General features: G+C 35.0%; 2 protein-coding genes across 2 annotated transcripts in view; one reads left to right on the top strand and one right to left on the bottom strand.

The window, feature by feature from the left end:
- The first annotated feature begins 6,764 nt into the window (after positions 1–6,764).
- On the top strand, positions 6,765–7,493 carry LOC108145806. The gene has a single exon (XM_017271395.2). It carries the CDS (start codon positions 6,999–7,001, stop codon positions 7,443–7,445), a length of 447 nt encoding a protein of 148 aa, XP_017126884.1. The 5' UTR covers positions 6,765–6,998; the 3' UTR covers positions 7,446–7,493.
- A 2,094-nt stretch (positions 7,494–9,587) lies between these two features.
- Positions 9,588–22,259, bottom strand: part of LOC108145804 (phosphatase and actin regulator 4) — an 88,426-nt gene continuing 75,754 nt past the window's right edge. The window contains 8 exon segments of the mRNA XM_017271378.2: positions 9,588–10,446; positions 11,841–12,117; positions 12,705–13,057; positions 16,381–16,410; positions 17,332–17,698; positions 18,417–18,662; positions 19,682–19,808; positions 19,811–19,920. Of these exon segments, the coding sequence (XP_017126867.2) occupies positions 10,431–10,446; positions 11,841–12,117; positions 12,705–13,057; positions 16,381–16,410; positions 17,332–17,698; positions 18,417–18,662; positions 19,682–19,808; positions 19,811–19,920 (1,526 nt within the window). The 3' untranslated portion in view covers positions 9,588–10,430.

Here is a 22,259-nt window from a genome sequence, read left to right as displayed (position 1 = left end):
AAAGCCTAGAACAAGAAAGTTATAAGCAAAATAATTTTTTTTTAATTTAAACGTATGTAAAGAATTTTATATTTTTAAATTGATTAATTAAAAGCTACATTTTAAAAGTATTAACAAGACAAGGTTTTTCAGATTGTTTCTTTTCTTAAAACAGTCGATATCATCTTTAATTAAAATAGTTATTTCAGCGTTTAAAACCGAAGTCGTTATTAATCTGGAAAGCAGTATGGAATATCATTTTTGCAGTGTAAATAGCAGGCTTTGAATGACGCATGCAGCTCATGCCGAGCTCATGGAATTCATGATCAATGACTAGACACAGACACAAAACACCACACACAAAATGGAGCAAGTAAAAGACAGGGATAGAAAAACACAAATTAATGAACACTTTGGCTGACATTTTAAGGACAAGTTCGTCGTCGAATGAGGTTTTCTGCTTGGGGGAAAATGCGAGGGAAAAACGGAAAAATAGCGGGGCTACCTGAGGTTGATGCCTTATGCAATGGGACAGTGAGTGATTGGAAACGCGGCAATGCTAATGGTAATATAGTATCTGCTGTCCATTCGCATTGGAAGCGGCTTAAAGGATTGTGTGTATGGCAAACGGTTGCCGAAAGTTATCTTAAAGACAGGATTATGTGCTTGAAATGTATATAAAACCAGAGATAAAGATACAATCTGTGGCTTGGCAACTATACCACATAAACATCCTTGAGTTAGCTTTGATTGGATTTTCTTGCTTGTTTTCTCGGCGGGTTTTCCTGGCTATTTGCTGATCCCACTTCAGGGGCAACCCACTCACATTTGGCACAAGGACAGCCCGTTGAACTAGCTGCTAATTAACTGGCTAACCGGCCTGACTTTTTGCCTTTTGCGTTGGTGGCTTAAGGTCTCCAAGGGAGAGCTTGTATGTAATTCAATCAATGGCAAGACAACGGCAACAGCAACAGCAACAGCAACATTCAACATGCCACCGGCAACCAGCTAAAGTCATTGACAATTGGGGCCAAGACACAAGACAAGCGAGCGAAAACAGAGGACCACTACAAGGGTCACCTAATCAATGGGTCTACGCGATGTTGCAGCAACATGTTGCCGCTGTAACAGCAACTGCAATGGCTGTTGCAGTTGTCAATAGAAGCGATTTGGAATGGTTGCACATGTCCCCCTGGTGTATGTGTGTGTGTGTCACTGAGAAACGAGTGGGTGTTGCTGTTGAGTTGCTGCTATTGCGTGTTGCTGCTGCTAGTTGCTAGTTGCTGCACCACAGCAACAGCAAGTGTCAGCTGCATCGACAAAGGCAACAGCAACATTTTACCGGCAGTTAATGAGCTTATTTATTGATAGCACAGACAGCACAGCAGGTACAATAACTTATGACATATTTATGAAAGGAAATTGGAGTCAAAAGTTTTAAAGATAATTGGAATATTAATAACAAAGCTAAGCTAGACTTATATATTAATGTAAAACGCAAAAGAAATTGTTGCATTACTTAGAAATGTATCTACAAAGTTACAGAATTTTATATTAATGATTTTGGAAAGAAGTTGGTATATTATAATTAATTGTTGTTGCTAAGCATCCCCTACAGTAATTTAATTTAGATTGAATTGGAAAGCATTGTTTACAAAACAAGGTGAATGCGTACACACACGATAAGTTTTATTTATTACCTGAAGATAATAAATGCTGTTTTGATTAATTGCAAAAACAGTCTTTATTCAAAAAAGTTAATGCCAATAAAAAGACAAGAACAAACAGACAAAAGCTTACAACAGAATTTTCTTCAGTTACTATGATTTTCCATTACCCAATTTAACGATTTTTTAATTAAACAAAAACAAGGAAATAAAATGTAAAAGTCATATAAAATAAGAGAAAGACCAGAAAGACCTGAAAGGCCCATCACCAAAAGGCTAATTCTGAATCTTCCATTTACGATCAATTGCTGCCTGACTTAAATTGACAAGCTTTTGTGGCTTTGTGACTTCACTCACGATTCGATTTGGCCAATTCCTGCCATTTAACAATTTGGACGTTTATTTCTATGGGCCATAAATCAAAGCCGGACAAACGAAAGTAAAGTGTGCAATGTAATTACAAATTAAAAGCATTGGCAGCCAAATGGCTGGAACACATAAAAAAAAGGAAACAACTTTGTTGCAGCGGGGCAAAAACGGGCAAAAACTATTGGCGACATTGCGAGGCGATTTAATGAAAAGCGCGGCCATTGGGAAATGAATTTTGAAATTATATAAAATGGCTACAACAAAAATTAGAAAAAAAGCGAGGGGGAAAACAAATCAAAAACTGAAACGTTGAGAGGGAGTAAAAAGAAAATTAAAGTCACGGTTTCCAGCGTGTAAAGTGTGCGGCGGCTTGTTGATGTTGCTGCTGATGTTGCTGCTGTTGTTGTTGCTGTTGCATGTGCCAAAGCGACACTTGCAGTGGCAACAGCAACTGCAATAACAACAATCAGCCAAAAACAGTAGAATGTAAATGTCTTTCTGGTCAGGACTCGTTGTTATTTTGCGGCCGCTACAGTTGGTGCCACAAAATCCAAATTGCTTGGCAGCCATCGACAAACAACAAACAAAAGCAACGGGCCAGCAACCTGCAACCTGCGAGTTGCTAGTTGCAACTTGCTAGTTGCAACTGCCTCATCAATTGATTAAATTTGCAGCAGCACACAGATCGTCGTCGATGCCTTTCACTTAACAGTGCACGATTTTTATTTATTTAGATTTAGATTCAGCTCAGCTCAGCCCGTTGCAATCTCTCTTTCTATACGGTAATTTGTTTACCGCGAAAAATATCATTAAAATTGGACGTCATATGAAAATTTGTCTTGAAAACTGTATTATAAAATTATATGTTATATTTTTAGTTCAACAAAGATTTACTTAATCCAAATAGCTAGAGAATGTGCAAACAATAATATTCTGTAAATAATAAATCATTCTTTAAATAATTTAAACAGTTTTTAAAGTATTTCTAAGTATTTTGAAGGCGTTGAAATGGTTAAGTTTACATCATATATTTCAAAAACATCTATAAAACATATGGTTTTAATATTTTCTATCAATTATCACATTTGCAAACAAAACCAAATATAAGTATCTAAATTATATGTAAAACTGCCCAGCGTTAAACCAAATCATTTTTGTTTATATTATTAAAGCTAATCAAATTTCTGTGATTTTCGTACGCGAATCAGACCGATATAGTTTTCTATTTTTTTCCCATGCAATAAAACTTTTCCTACTATTTGCATGCCATTCAGATTTAAACAGAAAACGCATCGCAACGCAATTGAAATGTTTGGGTTAACGCTGCGGAAAATCTACAAACAATAAGCATGTTTTGTTTCTGGCCAAAAATGGCCAGAGCTTGGAGAGCAGGAGCATAGAGCATAGAGCCGAGATAAAATCTAGCCGGCATTTGTTAACCGCCTGGCCACCAACAAAGTCGTCGCCATTGTTGGCAAACGGCAGTCAGGTGTTGCTTTTATTGTTTTACAATCACCACCAAAACCGAGCCAGCAACAAAGGCGACGGAGAAGCCTCCTCATCGATATTGGCCAACTTTCACAAACAAATCTCGGCGCAAAGTCGAGCCATAAAAGCCACAAACACAACACAACACACAACACAATTCAAATAAAATGAAAATAGAATCAAATAAACATTTCTCTGCGAGCATGGCCAAAAGGAACAAAAGGCCACAGTGAAAAATGTATACAAATAAATAAGCAAAGAAAAAAAGTTGAGAAGAAAAACTGCAAACTGCAAACTGCAAGTCGGGTCATAAAGAAAGCCCAGGGATAAAACAGGAGACTTCCATGGAGTCGCGAACCTGGCCAGCAGGCAAAATGCAAATTTTTGTTCGCCTCCCGAAACAAAATAAAGCCCAAAAAGCAGGCAGGCTGACCCAAAACAATGGACATGACTGTGAGGCACATCGATGCTGAAGTGTTAACCGATTGGCTCGCGATACGCGAGGATTGATAGTGCTCGAAAATGTTGCTCGAGGACAACAGATACTGATATTTTCGAAAGAAAATGGATATCTTCATTACCCTTTGATCTCTGATTGTTTACAGTGGATTTTCGTAAACGTTTTTTGGGACTTTTCCTGGTTTTCCCACACAAAAACAAATGTGAACCTGGCTAATTGGCCGCTGGAGAGCTGGCTAAAATCTTTCCGCCGTTTGCCCCATTTCGAGAACCTGCAACGTGCTCCCCCAAAACAGCAGGATCATCATCTCCAGCTCTCCCATCAAATAAATCAGCAGCAAGACGCACATGTAAACACGTCGGCCTGTACACTGACAAATAATTTTTGATCTTAAAACGAGCAACAAGCAAACTGTATTAAAATAAAAAAAAACAAAGCAAGTTCATCCTAATGACTTAGTAAATAAATTATTATTACTTTCATTGTAAAACTCGAGAAATTTATAGCCATAGATTAACTATTTTATTTTTATAAATAAATTTCAAAATTAATGAAATCACTTACCCCTTTTTTCTTAATAAAGTGTCTTGATCTAAAATGTTATGTTTGTTAAGCCATGCAAGCTATAAGTATTTAAATGCACTTTTTCTTGTATTTTTGACACTTCGAAAAATAAAGCATACAAAACAAAACTGTAAAAGAGCGTTGTTATCTTATTAGGTCTTTTATTTCTTTCTTTGCAAGCAACAACAACTTGGTACATACATGCTTTACATCACATGCATATTTGTATGTATGTATTTACGAGAGTGCGTAAATCACACAAGCACACAAATATGTATGTTTGCCTTTTGGAGCACCCTTTGTAAAAATTGCAAAATCTATCCGTTTAAACGCTTAATTACGCACGGAATTTGTTGCGCAGCTCTTTATTCACATATTATTTCAATGAATATCACTTTTTTAACACTTTTCGTTGCCAAAATTAACAGAATTTTAGGTTATTCTTTAATTTAAATGCGAGTGCCACGTATGCTGTACTTTTCTTCAAAGTGCCAAAAGTAAACAATTAAAGCTCATTAAGCGGAGCTTTCGATCTAGGATTGCGGGAATGAAAGCTCTCTCTCAGGTTCTCGGCGTTCTCTTCTCTTTCTTGATCTTCTTCTTTTGATCGGGAAATTTAGACACAAACAAAACAATGATTTTATAAAATTCTTACTTCTTGGTAATTATTTAAATTATAAAATAAAACTTACTTAAGTTTTTTATTTTAAAATAATAAGTCTCACATAATAATAAAAATTTAATATTTTAATTTATATATTACATAAATTAGTAATTAGATCATTAATCAGTAAGGAATGTTTAGTTTATTACCATAACCATTAGTGACTGCGTTGAAATTTAAAAGGTTTCTATTAATTCTTCATTTCAAATTTTTGCTTTGGGAAAAGTTTTTTGGCTTAAATTTATAAAAATCAGCCTAAAAAAGTTTGTTCATGATCAAGTTCAAGTTTTAACAATCTACCCCTTTTTAATCTTTTTCAAGATTTTTCGAACCGTTGGCCGAATATATTAATTAGTTTTTTTTATGCAAATATTCAAAAACAAATACAAATATTTTCCTCCGTGTAGCCATATTCCATCGCAGCAGTCGGCCGGCACCAGTTGACGGTGTCCAATTTGCTTTTTTGGCCATCTCAGTTATCAGAGTGCGCGTTTTAATGAGTTCGAGTACGTTTTATGAGCGAAAAACTCTTGAGAAATCGGAGGAACCACACAACGCACCAAAGAGGAATGCACACAAAAATGTTAGAATCTCGCCGCGGCGATAAAACTTTCGCGAGTAATGTCGAGAAAAAGGCACAGGCACTCGAATCTCGACTCTCGAGTCTCGAGTCGACTCAAAAAAGATCTCCAGAGCTCATCATAATCAACTGGAATGGCGATGGTATGATGGTCTTATGATGATTGTGATTGGTGTCGCCTCACCTGAAGCATTTCACCATTTTTACTTGCTTTTTTTCCGTCTGGCACGTACGCAACAGCCTCGAGATGCAAAGATACAAAGGCACACACAAAAACCCCCAGAAATACGTGGCATGTGAAATATGTGCAGAATGGCTAAAAGGAAAACGGCGTGGAATTCATGAATGAATGTCATGTGTTCTGGCCAAAACGGAATTTGAATGAAATGGGTAAATGAAAGAAGGGAAATTCGCACAAGAGCTTAAGCGGATTTGACGGAAAATCTTTGGGAATAGGGGGAATAAACCGCCACTTCTCAAAAGTAGACAAAGGGGTTTTCCTATGGCTTCTAGAAGTTCGCAAAGCATATTTTTGGGCTGACATCTGCCAAACAGAAATTTAAATTCACTTTAACTTTTATTCCCCCCTTTAAAATGTGGGAGTTAAAGAATTTTCTTTTAGTTTATGGATATATTGATAGATTCAATAAAATACGTTTTGAAAAACTTTCTTGTAATCATTATTACACCAAAAAATTATAGAAATATATAAAAGCAACGATGGTTCATATTTTTTGTACTTGAATAAAAAATGCGAACACAATGAACACTAACACTGAAAGAAGTATGAAAAGTAAAAATAAATATCTGATTATTGAATTCAAATTTTTATATATAATATTTTAATTAATAAAATGCCATTAAATTGCATGATTTAATATTAAAGAGTTTAAATAAAAGTGGTAAATATTAGGTTTAAAAAGTTTCCATTTGAATTAAAGGCATTGAAAAAATTTTTAATATTTTGGATGAAAACGATAGCGAAAAATATTTAAATTTATTTTTTTTTTGAAACAGTGATTATGTTTCCTAAAATTGTTGTTCTTCTTTTTTACTTCCTAAAATGTTTGCCATTCCTTAAAAGTATAGCACTTGAGTGTTCACTCATAAAGTTATACTTATAAAATACCTTTTAAAGTCTTCATAGATAGCAAGCTTAGAACATTGTACATCAAACTCAATCTGTATCGTAAATACATAGCAATTCCAAAAATTCCAAAGTACAAGATGTCGAAAAGCGGTTCAGCATTAGAAGTCCCGATATTTGTAAAACTACAGAGTAGCGATGGCGTGCTTCATACAGTGGACATTCGATTGGCGCTACAATTTGCAGCCATTCGGGACATTGCAAAAGTAGAGAACGGGACGTATTCAAATGATGTTATTCCTCTGGCCAGAGTCGATTCCAAAACAATGGAATTTATAATAAAGTGGTATACATTTGTGCAGGATATCGGAGGTTGTGAACAGACTACGGGAATGCAGGTTCTCAAAGGACTCCTTAAGAATCAAAATGCCGAACCTCTGTTCCTTGTGCAACTCCTTTTGGCCTCAGATTATCTTGGGCTGGATATCTTTCTGGAGGCTGGAACCAAACTCCTTGCAAATGTCATCAATTCTTGTCAAAGTACCGAAGAAATCCGCAGACGTTTCAACGTAGAAACGGATCACTAAAATTAAAAAATATATAAAAAATCATAATCATAAAATACTTAAAATTTACCATATTGACAAATATTTTCCATAAGTAGAGACAGTCGATCCTAATATATCCTTTTTTTGTATTTCGTTTCAACTTAAAAAGCAATTATTCAAAATAAAAAAAATAATAATAATAATTATAATATCTTGTAAGTTCTGTTTTACCTTAATGATCCATTTTAATATTGTTTATCTCAGGAGATCCATTGCTGTTTAAATTTAAAATAACCTTTTTCCCCCACTTCTTTAAAAATCGATGGTTAACCCATGTTGTTTTGCATAGATAATACGTGATACCTTTTGTAAGTAATTAAATCTTTATTAAATCTCAATTTGTCGGTGATTATTATTCAATATTTTTCTGGTTTTTCTGTTGTTTGTGATCTCGGTTTTTTTTCCGTTTTTGCCAAAACTCTCGCTACGCTTATTCCGCTACTTTACTTAACTTGCATTACTCATACTCTTAACCCATTTCGCATTTGCAAATTTTCACAACTTTATCTGTGGTTTTTTTTCATACTTCGGCCTTGGCCCAAAAACTCATTTCTTCAATCGCTTTATGGTGTTCTTAGTTATTGCTATAGATCTTTTTTGTTTTTACTCGTTTTTATTTTCATTTTTTGGTTTCTGCAACTGCAGAAGTTGGCAAAGATGTGTCGAAAAATAGGGAGTATAGGGAAGAACCAATGGCAGAAGAACAAAACTGGTGGGGATCGAGGAGGAAAGGCCCTGCTGTATAATACGAAAGTCGGTTCTAGATAGCTGTAGCCTATCGACTATCGCCTATCGGACATCGCCTATCGAAAATCGCCTATCGCATATCGCATATATCGCGAGTGCTATCGGGGGAGATTCGAATGGGGTCGAAACCGACGATCTTCTGCTCTAATTCTCGTGTATCGTACACTATAAATCGCTCCATAGAAAAAGTGTAAACTATGCTATATCCCATATTGATAGAGTTGTATAGCTTCGGCTGCTTCATCTCATATAAATAGGTGTATACATAAATGAATATATACATATATATTCTGCCTTTTTGTATAGTCATTAAATATGTATAATTTATTTATTCCTTTTTTCATATATATTTGTTGTTTATATGTATATATGCAATTTATATTGCTTAACTTTGACAATGCAACGCTTTGAAGCAAGAGGCAGACATAGAGAGAGATTCAGATTCAGATTCGGATTGAAACGAAGAAGGACTGCTATATAGTTTCGATTTCGTGTCTTATTCAAAACCGAAAATATTACAATTCCCCCCTTTTTTCGATTAGAAGAATGAAACTTGCAAAGGAAGCACCACTGTACCATTTAACTAATGACCATGGGTTTTATGCCCCTTAATCGGGGGCTTTCGAAATAAGTGGCTTCGTTTAATTTATATGCTGTGTCTGTATCTGTATCTGTATCTTACTAAGTGTCCTTTGAAACGGAGTTCATTACGTTACGTTTTAGTTTTAGTTTAAGTTTTAGTTTAACTTTAGTTTTAGTTTTATATTTACTTTACGTCTTTTATGTTTAAATATTCACGAGCACGCGCGAGCATTTCAATTTGCATTTGCCTCAAAATTTACAATTTTCTGTTTTCTGTTTTGGTTTTTGTTTTTGGAATTTCTCCATATTTTCCTCTTGGTTAAGTTTACTATGTGGAATGCTTGAGTAAAAGTTTCAGTTTCCGCTTTTCCCTGCTTTTACAAAATAAATATTCATTATGATGTTGTTCCATCTGGTTCCGAACTCTGTACTCTCTGTCTAAAAAGTTGTAGGTTACGTGACTTACGTCTTAAGTTGTAATTTTTTCTTTTACTTTTTCTCCTCGCTAAAAAACTTCATTCTGGGTCCAACTTGCTTCAGTTTATTTTTCCTGATATTTTGTTGCCATTTATTATTAGAGTGTTTTATACTTTTGGGCTTTTTTTTTTGCCAGCTTGAGCATTCTTTTGTCAGCTTTTTTTTTGCGGGTTTTTGGGTTTCCTTCTATATCTCCACGATAAGTTTTAGAGTTCCATGCAAATATTCTTTGGCGATATGTATGTACATGTTAGAAGATACTCGAGAATTGAACAAAACAAACACAGACTGAAAATAAAAACGAAAACAACTAAATTATTTTTCGTAAACATGTCTTTCGAAAAATTAGAGTTTATTTTTCGGTATTATCGTAAATGTATCGTAGTTCTAAGTTTAATGTGTTGTGTTTTGTTTTTTTTTACGTTTAAGCTTTTTACAATAATGTTGTGTAAATGTAAAACATAATTTTTCGTATAGAATTTTGTTTGTATATTTCTGTGTTGTTTTTTTTAGTTGGCTTAATTCAAAAATTAAAAATGTATGGAAAGCAACAGTAAGTGTAAATTAATGCCTAAGCTTTAATGAATTTTTTTCAGCCATTTAGTTTTCATTAATGTAAATGTTTAATCGAATATCATTTAGTGTTTCTCCTTGTTGTTGTTTAATTGTTTATTTTTATATAATATAATACATAATTGCCTTAACTCAAAAAGCGACTTAACATTTCTACAAAAGACGAATTGATATTTTGATTTGCGTTGTGAAATTGGCTTGAATATCGAAAATAATTTTATTTACACACAATTAACAAATGGAGAAGGTGAAACATAAAGAACTTAAAATTAGAAAACCGAGCGGCATTTCTCGCTATGATCAACAGAAAACTATCAATTATGATGTATTGAATGTGGCTTTTTTTCCTATATTTTCCTCAATTTCTCACGTTTCATTCCTCTTTTTTTTTGTGTATTTTTTTTCGTTTTATTTTATTTTTCTTTTTATGCCTGGTTTGAAAGTTTTCTTATTTTTTGTTACTCTTAGTTTGTTGGCTTAATTTTTTGCTTTTAAATATTTGTTGACAATTTGATGCTGCATAAAATACAATTGTTGCTTGGGTTGCTGTTGCAATTTGCTGGAAAGTTGCTGCCATTGCAATCGTCATGGCCTATGGAATCTGCAAGAGAAAGTTTTGATTAGTTTTTTTTGTTTTTGTTTTTCAGTTTCGTGGCCAGCAAATAGAATTAAATGCGAGCAAGTTTAAATGGCGTGTGGCAGCCAGATCGCTTAACTCTTTAAGGATAAAGTGCAGTCGACCGAAATCCAAAAGCCATTACACTTGCTTCCCCCAGAAATAAAAAAAAACACTGCCAAAAACTGCAAGGGAAATGGAAATGAAAAAAAAAAACACCGAATCCTTTGTGACTGCATATCGCCAAAATACATTTGTAAGGGACTGCCCGACTGCCTCACTGCCTGACTAGCTGACTGCTGGCCAAAACTGCACGTGACACTTCACTGGCCATTGGCATTGGCAATTTTTTGCTTGGCTCACTTTTTGGCCATTCGATTTGGCCGCAAGGACACGCCCGCTACATAATTCAGGCCCCCGTACACTGGAATGTCTCAATTGCGAGATTGCTTTGGCCCCACAACGAACTACAGCCTCGCACTTTAACACACACCCACCCACCCACTGACGACCTCCAGCAACCACCCACGGGAGCAATTTGCAAAACCAGTTAGACTCGGTGGTTATCCATGCCCATCGAAGTGCGAAATACCCTGGCAACGTCAATTAGCTTATAGTTTAATTAATGCGATTGTCAGTCTTAAACTGCTAAACAGTATGAACAAGTTAAAATACTCAAAATAATCAAGACTTGACAGTCTTTTTAAAAGAACTCTAAGATTACCTTTCCTTGAGATGTTCCCTTAAAATGTAGGTTTTAACACAAGTAACATGACGTTTGAGAAACTGTTTAGCCTTTTGGCCAGACATCATACATATTATTAAAAATACTTTAAAACTTTCTTCCTTTAAAGCAGTTATGCCTGAATTTTGGATTAAATAGTTGGGTAAGATAGTCCTTAAACTTGTGAAATATGGAACTATTCACAACTATGTTCCCGTTAGCCTTATTAAAACAAAAACATAAGTGAATTTTGGCTGAGCAAGTTAAACAATTGTTGAGATAGCCCCAGACCTCAAATGAAATGAAATGAACAAAATTTCAGTGGTTCCAAATTAAAGTTATTTAAGTAAACCTAATTAAATGGAAAACTATTCTGATCTTTTTCACCTGACATTTTATTGAAGTAACTTATATATTCAAGTTCTATAAAGGGGTTCTGCCTTAACTTTGACTGAGAAATAAGGTTAAACAAGGGATTAGATATTTTAATACCTCTTAAATAGAATCAAAACTATTTCCACTGATACCTTAACACTAGATAGCCCCTTTGAAATGTAAAACTATTCTCTGACACCTTATAAAACAAACTTTCAGTGTTTCCTCCTGAATTTCTTTTGAGATATTAATCCAAACAAGGCCCTAGATAGCCGCATACCTCGTCAAATGCCGACTGCCCTCGTGGACGGCCATTTCGGAGGACTTGAACTCGTTCAGCTCCTTTCGAATTGCGGCCTTGTCCTTCGGCGTCAGTCTTGTCCACGGCTTGTCCGCCCTTCGATCGTAGTCGTGGGCCTGCGTGACCTCGATGTAGTCGTTGAACCGGATGATCTTCTTTTCCTTCAGCTCCTCGACGGTGGGCCGAAAGCTGAGTTTGCGCAACAGATACGACTTCTTCTCCTCCTTTTGCTTTTTCTCCTCGGCGGGTGATTGAGCTGCACAAAATCAAGTGAATAGCATTTAATAAAATTCCATTTTAAAGGTAATAGTAATGGAAAAGAAAATTATCAACCAAAATCCATAATTATTTAAGTTCAAGTTGCTTTGTTTTTAAAAGGTTTTAGCTTAACTTAAATCTGATTCTTTAATCTTTTTTACATTCCCATCAAACGAATTTTTAAAGAATTGATAAAGTTTATTTATTAAATTCATTAAAAGAGAATCAGATTCTTTGAAAATGATTCAATTTAATATGTTCCCAAACTCAAATTGGTTGGGAAACACCATTATATAAATCTGAACAACTTTAACATAAGCTGATTGTTCTTATTCATTTAAAAATATATATATTTATTTTCATTTCTACAAAATTTAAAGAATTTTAAGATCGTTTAGATTCCTTTAACAAATTCTAGATAAAACCTAATTTTATAAAACTAAATATTATTTTAAATTTCTACAAAATCCAGACGATTTTAAATGTTAAAACTTGGCATATGAGCTGATAGTACTAAGATTTTTCTGTTTCTCATAATAAATTCTAGATTTTAGTTGGATTTTCCCAACCTTGATTTCAACTCACTTTTCAAAATGTTGCGCTCGACCAGCTCCTCGGCCGTGGGTCTCATCGACAGGCGGCGGATGAGACGGGCTCCGATCGCCTCCTTGGACTCCTTGAGCTCGTTGTCGTTGACCTGGTGCAGGATGTTGCGGTTGATCAGGTCCTGCTTGTCCGGCCGCAGTTGCAGTTTGAGGGACAGCGACTCCTTGCGGGCCAACTTGGCCAGACGCGTATTGTCGTTGTCCTCGTCCCTGTAGACAATATGGCCATCGCTCTCGTCGCTGTCGCTGCTACTTTCGCGTATCACAAACGGTCGGGCGTTCTCCTTGTTTTCCACAGTGCACGGCAATTGGATGTTGAACATTTGCTGCCTGCTGTGGGTTAAGCATCAAAGGCGGTACACATATTAAGGCGTGTTAACCATTAAGTCATTAGCAGGCGCATTAAACACTACAAACAGACACATTAGCACAACAACCAAACCACAATAGTTACTACTGGCAACTATACAGGCATTGCCCATGCATTTCAGTCGTCCTTCCACCTCTGAGTCCTACACTGGTAAAAAAAAAATAGTATTTCCTATTTAATTTAAATGTATTTCGTTTTGCTTTTTATTTTTATTGCGGTTTTTAGTTATTTTAAATACGGATAATATTATTTTTAATTACTTTGACTATTTTCGGAATTTTAATTTAAACAAAAACCATAATAAACTTAAATAAAATGTATTAAAAACAAATAATCTTATATTTTGCACAATAGTTTAAATATTTTAATTTTAAATTATGCAGCTTACATTGTATTTAAATATAAAATATTTTAAATTCGGAAAAAAATAATATTTTATTAGACTATTCTCAGAATTGATTAATATATCTCAGTATTTTAGGTAAACCCATTCCTAATCTTATATTCAATTCAAATGTTTTCATATTAAATTATGCATTTCGTGTTTGTATTTATGAAATGTAAAATTCTATATCCAGATTTATATTATGTTGCAATTTATTTATTTGTGTTATTTCTCATTTATCGTGTCCCTCCTCTGAGTCCTAGTCTTAGTCCTTTCGTTTCTGCAATCTTGGCCAGGCAATCTGCCAGATTTTAGCCTGCTTCTAGTATTCACATGTGCATAAATATCCCCGCTGCATGTGTTAAATTTATTCATCCACGTGCACACACAGTTCTGGGTCTTTCTTTATCTCTTGCTACAGTTGCAGTTGAAATATTAGCGAGGATATAAGCACATTTAAGTACCTGATTTACATATTTAAACGCATTTAGATTGGATGGTTTTTCAGACTATTCATAACAAAGATAATGGCGCAACGAATTATTCTGTTTTTAAATTTATGACCAGTTGCAAAAATAATTGCATTATTTTTTTATGACTAGACCTACTAAATTACAATTTTAGAGAAACATTTTAAAAAACGCTTATTTCAATGTATCAAGTTAATCCTAATTTAATTCTTCAGAGTTTAATTTTCCAAGGTTATATAATATTTTAATGGATATGCAGTATTTTTATATTTCGTTAACCTTCAAAAATTTAAATAAATTGGTTGTATATTTAAGTCACATTTTCTATTATTCCATACACAACTGTATCTTGTCTATCTTTTTCCTGTTCTGTCCTTAAGTTTTGTCACCAACCCGAAAAAAAGAAGGAAAATGCTTTTTTCCACCTCTTTATTTTCCTTTGCTGCTGCGGCAGTTTGGTTTTCTCCCCCATTTTCTTTTCTTTTGGAAACGGCACGTGGAGTGCACATCTGGCAGCCCACACAGCCGTGCAAAATAATATGCAAAACACATGCATATATGTATGTACGTACACCCATGTGTTTGACTTTGTACTTAAAGCTGTCGGGGGTTTTACTATAGAAAAAGATTTAAAAAAAGCCCGCCTCGAATGCCATATCCTGTTTGGCTGCTTCCGTCGTACTTTCGGGGCGTTAATGCCAAACACGATTGGATAAAAACTGAACAAAGCCTGGGAGTTTGTTGTGGGGGCCGCGCGGCGGATGAGTGACGCAATACGCATTCTATATAGTTTTCCACCAACTGTCTCCGAGGAAAATAGAGTGAAAATGCCACACAGGAAGTCACTTTCTCTTCAGAAGATTTAAAGCATTTTACGGACTTTTAGGTGAGCCAATATTCTTTGGGTACATATTTTAGTAGGATTAAAAAAGGTTTTTTTAACTCTTAATTAGATTAAATAGTTTATAAATAAATTAGTATAAATTTGTACTTTTCCAGAAAATTTTCTTTTCTGTTTCTAAAAAGGTTTTATTAAACTCTTTATTATATTAAATAATTTATATAGGTTTAAGTTTACTTTTTAATTATCTTTCCTTTTAAATAATATTTATAGAGTCAATAGATAAAAAGCGTTTGAAAGTTTTATAAATATTTTTAAATTTGTTATTCTAAAACATTTTCGTTGTGCCATAACCTTTATGCCTTCCCATATCTTTCTTTCCTGACATATCTCCATCACATTGCAAGCGATTTAACCTCCATCAAAATGGCTTCAAAGTGCGACATACCCATAAATTGTGCCCACTCTTACGTTTTCCGATAGAAAGATAGATGTACAGATGGTTAGATATTGGAGGGCGCACAACAAGAAATCGCTTTTTAGCAGGCACGTTTCGCAGAGCTTCGGTTTCGCTTACGCTGTGCACTGCACCCCAGCTATTTTACATATTTTTCCTTTTTATTTGATTTTTGTGCGTTATAAAGTGCATAAATTGTTGGCCATATCAGTCATGTGAAAAACGAGAAGAGCGAAACACTCGAAAGCATTTGAGTGAGGCCTGTCTTTGTCCTCCACTCAATTTGAATTTCAATTTCAATTTCGATGCACTGGCGGCACAGGCACACTTCAAGTTTTCATTTCGCCTCTGGACAACTTAAAGGCAAAGTTTGCCTAATGAAAAAACTTGACCTACACCGCCGGAAATACCATTTTCTTTTAACTTTTTTTTTTTTGCATATTTCGAATGTGGGAAATATCAAATTAAAACTGGGAAGGCAAATTGTAATTTGAAACAAATTCTTGCTTGAAATGAAACATGCAGGACTCAGAGGGAAATACTACACAGACAGCAGTGGCAAAGAAAAGACAAAGAAAGTTTTTACGGAAAAAAAATCTACACTCAGTCGCACAGATATACACACATACAGACGTAATGGGGGTAATGAAGAAGACTCGAGTGTTGTGTTGTGAAAAAACAAAAAAGGAAAAACTCATAAGAGGCAAACAACGAAAATCGCTGCAAAAAAGTTAGTAATTTAATAAGAATACGGGTGTGTGGGTGATTGTTCGTGTTTGCGTGTGTACTCCAGTGTTGTAAAGTTGTAAAACTTTCAGTTTTTATTTACCCAAAAATAAAACAAAAACTTGTACAAAAATACAGACAGCCGAGTGTTTGAGTGCAGCACAAAGTGCAAGTATACATGAGCGCGTTTTTTGTTTCGTTTTGTGGGGGGATTATTTTTAAAAAGGACTGCGGGGAGTGTTATACAACAGAGTAGAAGTGTAGTGTTATATAACAACATTTAAAACATTTAAAAAGGGAGAGAGAGAGAGAAAGAGAGAGCAGTATGTGGGGGTGCACTAGAAGCATTTATTGTTTTGGGTTTTCATGATTTCACATTACAAATAAATTAGCTAAAAATTGTTTACCATAGTCTAATCCGTGGTCGAAGTATTGGCCTGATATTCGTTACATATTTTGTTGTTTTGGTTGAAATAGTAGTAGTAGTAGTAGTAGATATAGAAGTGGATGGGTTTTGTTGTTGTTCGACACGCACACACAAACGAATCGAATCGAAATTGTATATGAAATAGAACAAACACAGGTTTTCGGGGGCAGTCGGGGAAAAACGGAGAAGAGAACAAATTTTTTGTTATAGAAAACAGTTCGAGTAACAATAAAAACGGAACAAATAGTAGGTTTTTTTTGGGGGTATTAAATCTTTTGGTGAGCTTTTCTTCAGTAGTATAATAGGTAAAAAGTTGTGTTTATACACTAGAGAGACAAACGAAACTTATTCTGGGCAGATTAACAAACTTTAATTGGGTGTTTTAATAAAGAACTACCAAAAAACGTGGGGAAGTTTAGGGCGATTAAGGGTCGTGTTAAACAGAGTCAACAGGGAGTTAAGTAAAACGATACAAAATTATACTACTTTAAAATGGTATTTATGCTGTTTATGATTAATCATGGAAATTGGTCTTTTGACTATTTAACGGCAAAGGATTGATATTGATAAAAACATTTCTAGACAAAATAATGGTTTTTGTTTATTTTCTAGTGTTAAACAATTTCGTGATAATATTAAATGTTGACAACTGACAGTTGTTTGTTCGTGATAGTGGTAAGTGTTAACAACTGACAGCTTTGGGTTGCTTTTTATTAAATGTTGAACATTTTCTAGCGAAAAAACCAAATTTGAAGAATAATTGAAAGTGTTTTGAATTAAAAGCTGATACTTATATCGTAAAAGCCAATCTATAGCATTTTGAATTAAGCTTTATTTAAAGGTCTTTTAAAATTATTTAAAATTTTCCATGTTCAATCAAATAAACATCACTTAATACCTGTTATATTTGGTAATTCCTACTGGTACTCACTTGAGCGAATAGTTGTTGCCCGCTGCATCCTGCCGAATAACCAATGGACGCTGACTGGCGGACTGTTGGGCCGCTGCTGCAGCAGCTGCCGCCATCGAACCTATACCGCCGTTGCTATTTGCCATGGCCGCTGCCGATGCCGCGCTTCCCGCCCCATGATCCTGGGTGGGCGTGACTGGCGTGGAGGCGGAGGTGGGCATGGCCCCGCCCTTCTTCTTCAGCGCCGACTTGAGAGGAACTGCATTTGGTTTGGGCTCTTTGGCTGGAATTTCCTCGACGCGCTGCGTGTCCATCATGCGCACTTGATTGCCACCATACGGGGCATACTCGTCATCCGAGTCAAGCTCATCCTGATCCGGATCGTGATCTAATTAAGACACAAAAGATTTCAAATTAGTGAGCGTTGCAAAATAAAACCACGTAAAATGTATTTGGGTCGGGTTTGAGGGAATAGGGAGGGGACTAGCTATTGCGGTGTTGATTTTAAATTAATTTTTGTCAATAGATTATTTAAATATTTAAACATATATAAATATATATGTATATATATCGGTTATATATATATATAAATTTCTTCTATATCTAAATGCATGTAAAACTTTAAAAAAAAAAGTTTGGTTCATACAACTTTAATTGTCTAACTGGAGTTTCGACAGAAATATTTTTTACCTTTATGAATTTTAATCCATTGGGTAGACAAGATTTTCAATAAGATGAGTATTAAATTAATACCACAAAAGTATAAAAATAAAACTTAAGTGTTTTAAAAATAAGTTTGAAAATTTTCCCATATTATTTAGTATCGAATTAAAACTTATACTTTACAGTCAGTAGTTTATTTTCAAGACACACGTATTAAGACTAAACTTGCCAATTTCTGTTTTTTTTTTGTTGTACTAGTAATGAATTAATTCATTGTTATATCAACTTAATATCAACATCCCCAACTAGCATACATTATGAAGTGCGCGTTTTTGTTAATGAGCTGAGGGTTGGCTAATCTAGAAGGGAATTTGGTTGGTTTTCTCTATAGGAGGGGCTGGGTACGATTCGGGTGTGGGTGTGGGTCTGGGCTGGGAAATTACCATCGTAGTCGTAGTCCTGCTGGTAATCCTGATCGTTGACGGCACCGGGCCCATGAGGTCGTCCCGCGATGAGCGTGGGACTGGGAGTGGAGAACATCGGGGGCGGTGGGATCGGTCCGATCTCCGACAGCGGAATCGGCGGCTCTGGCAGTTCGCTGAGCATTACGCCCGGCGGCAATTTGCCACCCGGATAGGGGGGCGGAGTGCTGCCCGGCGGACCACCCACCATTTTTCCATCTTCGCCATCTGATTGAGATTATAGAAATTTTGTTCGCATTCGTTTTTCGAATTTCGTATTTTTGTAATTGTTTTGTTTCAGCGGAAAGAGAGAGGAGAGGTAGTAGAAAGATACAGATATAAAGAAAGATAGTCAGAAAAGAAAGTAAGTGAAAGCAGCTCTTCCTCGAGTCTAGCCAAATGTGTGTGTGAGAGAGTGTGTGCGTGGGTGAGTGACTGTTTGGGTGTGTGCGTGGTGGTTAAGTGTGGGTGGATATAGTTGGCGATAGAGAAAAGGAAACTGATAGATCGATCGTAAGGCTTACAGATCCAAAGTCATAAAAAAATAAAAGAGTCAAGATACCTATTTTATAGAATTACTCCTTAAAGTGTTGCTCAACACCATGATATTTTCGAAACTGTGTTTGCAGATTTAAAGGTAAATTTACTTATTTTATTAGTCAATTTTATTTTATTAAGAGTGTAAATAAGAGTAATTTTTTACTTTAAAAAAGTTTTTTTTTTGTATTTAAATGATTTGTTACCAAAATAATTTGTTACCAAAATAAATGAAACATTTTATGCTAAATTCAATGTCTTCTTTAAATTTAACTTTATTTAAACGTCTTTATTTTAAGTTAATTCAATATAATGCCAATATTTCATTTTATATACGTTTTTTATACCCTTGAAATTTTTTTTTTGCATTTAAACGATTTGTGAACAAAATTAAATTCAATACCATCTTTAAACTATATTTTATTTTATTTTATTTTATTTTTAATTAATGCTGTATTTTATTAAATTTGTTAATGGATAGTTGGTAATGTATTTCTCTTTTTCTTTCGTCTTTACTCTAGTTTAAAAATATATTGTTGTCTTTAATTTGAATTTTTGTTGACCAAGAGGCAAGTTAGAACAAATACTTAACTTAAACCAACTCAAGGTATTTCCTTTCTCAGTTTCCTTTGCCCCACCAGCCAACATCTTAGTTACTAATAATGTAAAAAAGCGTTTTCCAAGGACACTCCCATATATGGTACACTTACACATGTGCTCGTTGTGGTAGCAGATGTTGACCCCGCGACGGGTCAGCTTATTGGCGCCGGCGAGCGTGTTCGGTCGCTCCATCTTGCCACTCCCACTGCCGTCCGCCTGGTGAAGGCCACCACCGCCCCCGGGGGCGGGAGCATCGAGCCCTGGCAGGTGGGCTGCTCGATGTTGGGCGTGGATATTGTGCCATTGCCTCCGTGTTGTTGTTGTGCATCAGTCTTGTCTTTTCTTGGTTCTGCAAAATAAAACAAAGGATCAAATGAGTCAGGAGAAAACTAATTTATGTTTTAAAAGTATCCAAGAGAATCCACTTGGCAGCTTATATATACTGTAGGCATGTATATGTTTGTGCACTTGACAAGCTTTTACTTTAATTGTCGTGTGTGTGGTCGTCAGAGGCTTTTGGTCTTTGGGTTTTCCACCGCTTGGCGGCGAGTCCTTTGGCCAGTCGCAAAATTGGCTGGCGGGCAGCTGGTCATGCATCCACTTCACTGGCCACAAAGCTCTTCAATACACCGAGGGAAAATTAAACATTTGATTTCCTACAATATTCTTAATATTTTATTGTAATGTTTATAAAAGAGGTATTTAAATTATTAGGCAACTTTAGCAAAGAATTTTTTTTTTCATTTTTAAAATTCATTTTATGTTTACTTTAAAGAAAATAAAAATGTAAAAGGGAAGTTGTGAGCATAAATTTATTGTATACAGTATTTTTTGTAAAACATTACAATTATTTACTTTAAATTCTCACTCTTGAACTTAATTAATATTTATTTATAATTATTTATTCATAGAATTGTATAGTATTTCAAAGTTTTGAAGTCTAAATTACAATAATATTATCTAATTAACTTGTAAAACATATTACATTTTCAAAAGTATTTATTTCCTAAATAATGTATAAATAGAAAAACTCTCTTTTCTTTAAGTGCACTCATGTGCCTGCATTCTTTTTTCGCTTCTGTTCATTTTCTCCGTGCTCGAGTGTAATATATTTAATTGTTGTTAAAGGCTTAAGCGCTGCCAACTCGGCGGGGCCAAATTGCGGCAAGGACTTTGCTTTCCCCTCGGGTTGACATGGCGTATGCGCATTATTTCCTTGTTAAATTTAAGTGAAAGGTAGAAAGAAAAGAGAAAGATGTGGTGGGAGCAAAACAACAATCCCCAAAACGACCGGAAATTGCCCAAAGTCCCAAGTTTCTAGTACCACTTTATTTTTAGACATTATCCCAACGCCACCACAGAAACTGAACTGAAGAAAATATCTTTTTTTCGTACTATTAGCGAAAAGATCACGCAATTAAAATTCCAACCTTAATAGACAGGGACCCAGGGAAAATAAAGATCGCTTACAAAAGCAATTAAAGCGAAATTCCAAATACATTTCGCACTCGTTGATCGGTTGACAGACAGCCAAAAGAAGAGCCGTCGAAAATCCTGCGCAATTCCCACGCGAAAATATTATATTTATGGCCTAAACACAGAAATGAAAATATCGCTCACACGATTAATTGGCAGTTCGGCCAGCGAATTAATTTCAATTTTTCAACAAGTTGCGTGGCATAAACAAAAACCGCAGCAGTGAATAATTCATTGAATATTAAATGCAAATGTGCAAAGAAATATGCGGATTGCATACCAGTTGGGTTAATCGCACGTAAATATAAATATCAAAGCGGCTCTAAATACGCAGCACAAATTTCCCGGGGGCGTTCTATACTATATATGTATATACACAAAAGGCGTGGCAATCGTCAAACTATTCGAAACAGATACGAATTCCGCTGGCATTTTGCCAGCCTCCCAAAAAATTTGACGTGTTTGCCTAAATATGTTTTTAAACAAAGTATTTTTCTCGTTTCGTTTTTTGTTTGACGCGCTGAAGTAATGAAATTATTTTTTGCATCAAGTTCAAAACAGCAAAAGCAAAAATCTGATGCCTGTCAAGATAAAAAACCGCAAAGAAGAAAATGCCTTGACTTTGACATAGGTGAAAAAGTGGCTAAATATTTAACAGATTTATAACTATTGTATGGCAAATGCATTTTAAAACTTTCGATTTACATATTTATTGTATGACTTGATTTATGTCTAACAGAAAAGACCTTGACTTTGACATAGGTGAAAAACGTTTGTTTATTGCATACTAAATACCACGGTAATGTATACAAAATTAAAACTAATGTAAGCAAAATAAAACCAATTAAAATTCAATATCAATTATGCAAATGGAGATAAAATGTTCTGCCTCTTGGTCATTTATCAATTAGAGCTGACAGCCTGAAAACTTAATGCACAAAAAGAGGGCCTTTAAATAGGTGTATATCTTTGGGGCCTAATATCTGATGAAAGCCCACCCACACACACATTACTTTCTGATCTTTTTGGGTGTTCTGTGCACAGAACAAAAGCGCCAAATCAAGAGTCCTGTATAAATTATATTTAAAACATTTAACTAATGTGGGGTCATTTTTCTATTATAAGATATACAATACTATGTTCGAAGAAACAGGTTTTTTTTTACATTATGGAGCATCTTGATTTTAATGATAAAAGAAAAGCATTCTTTTA

The sequence above is a fragment of the Drosophila elegans genome, unplaced genomic scaffold, assembly GCF_018152505.1.
Source record: "Drosophila elegans isolate 14027-0461.03 unplaced genomic scaffold, ASM1815250v1 contig_208, whole genome shotgun sequence".
In the NCBI taxonomy this organism is placed as follows: domain Eukaryota; kingdom Metazoa; phylum Arthropoda; class Insecta; order Diptera; family Drosophilidae; genus Drosophila; species Drosophila elegans.
Note: the sequence above shows the minus strand (reverse complement) of the source record. Positions and strands in the feature narration are given on the sequence as shown.

What these genes read in the sequence shown, in the direction of transcription:
- LOC108145806 (XM_017271395.2), top strand. Translation starts at nt 6,999, where the DNA reads ATGTCGAAAAGCGGTTCAGCATTAGAAGTCCCGATATTTGTAAAACTA.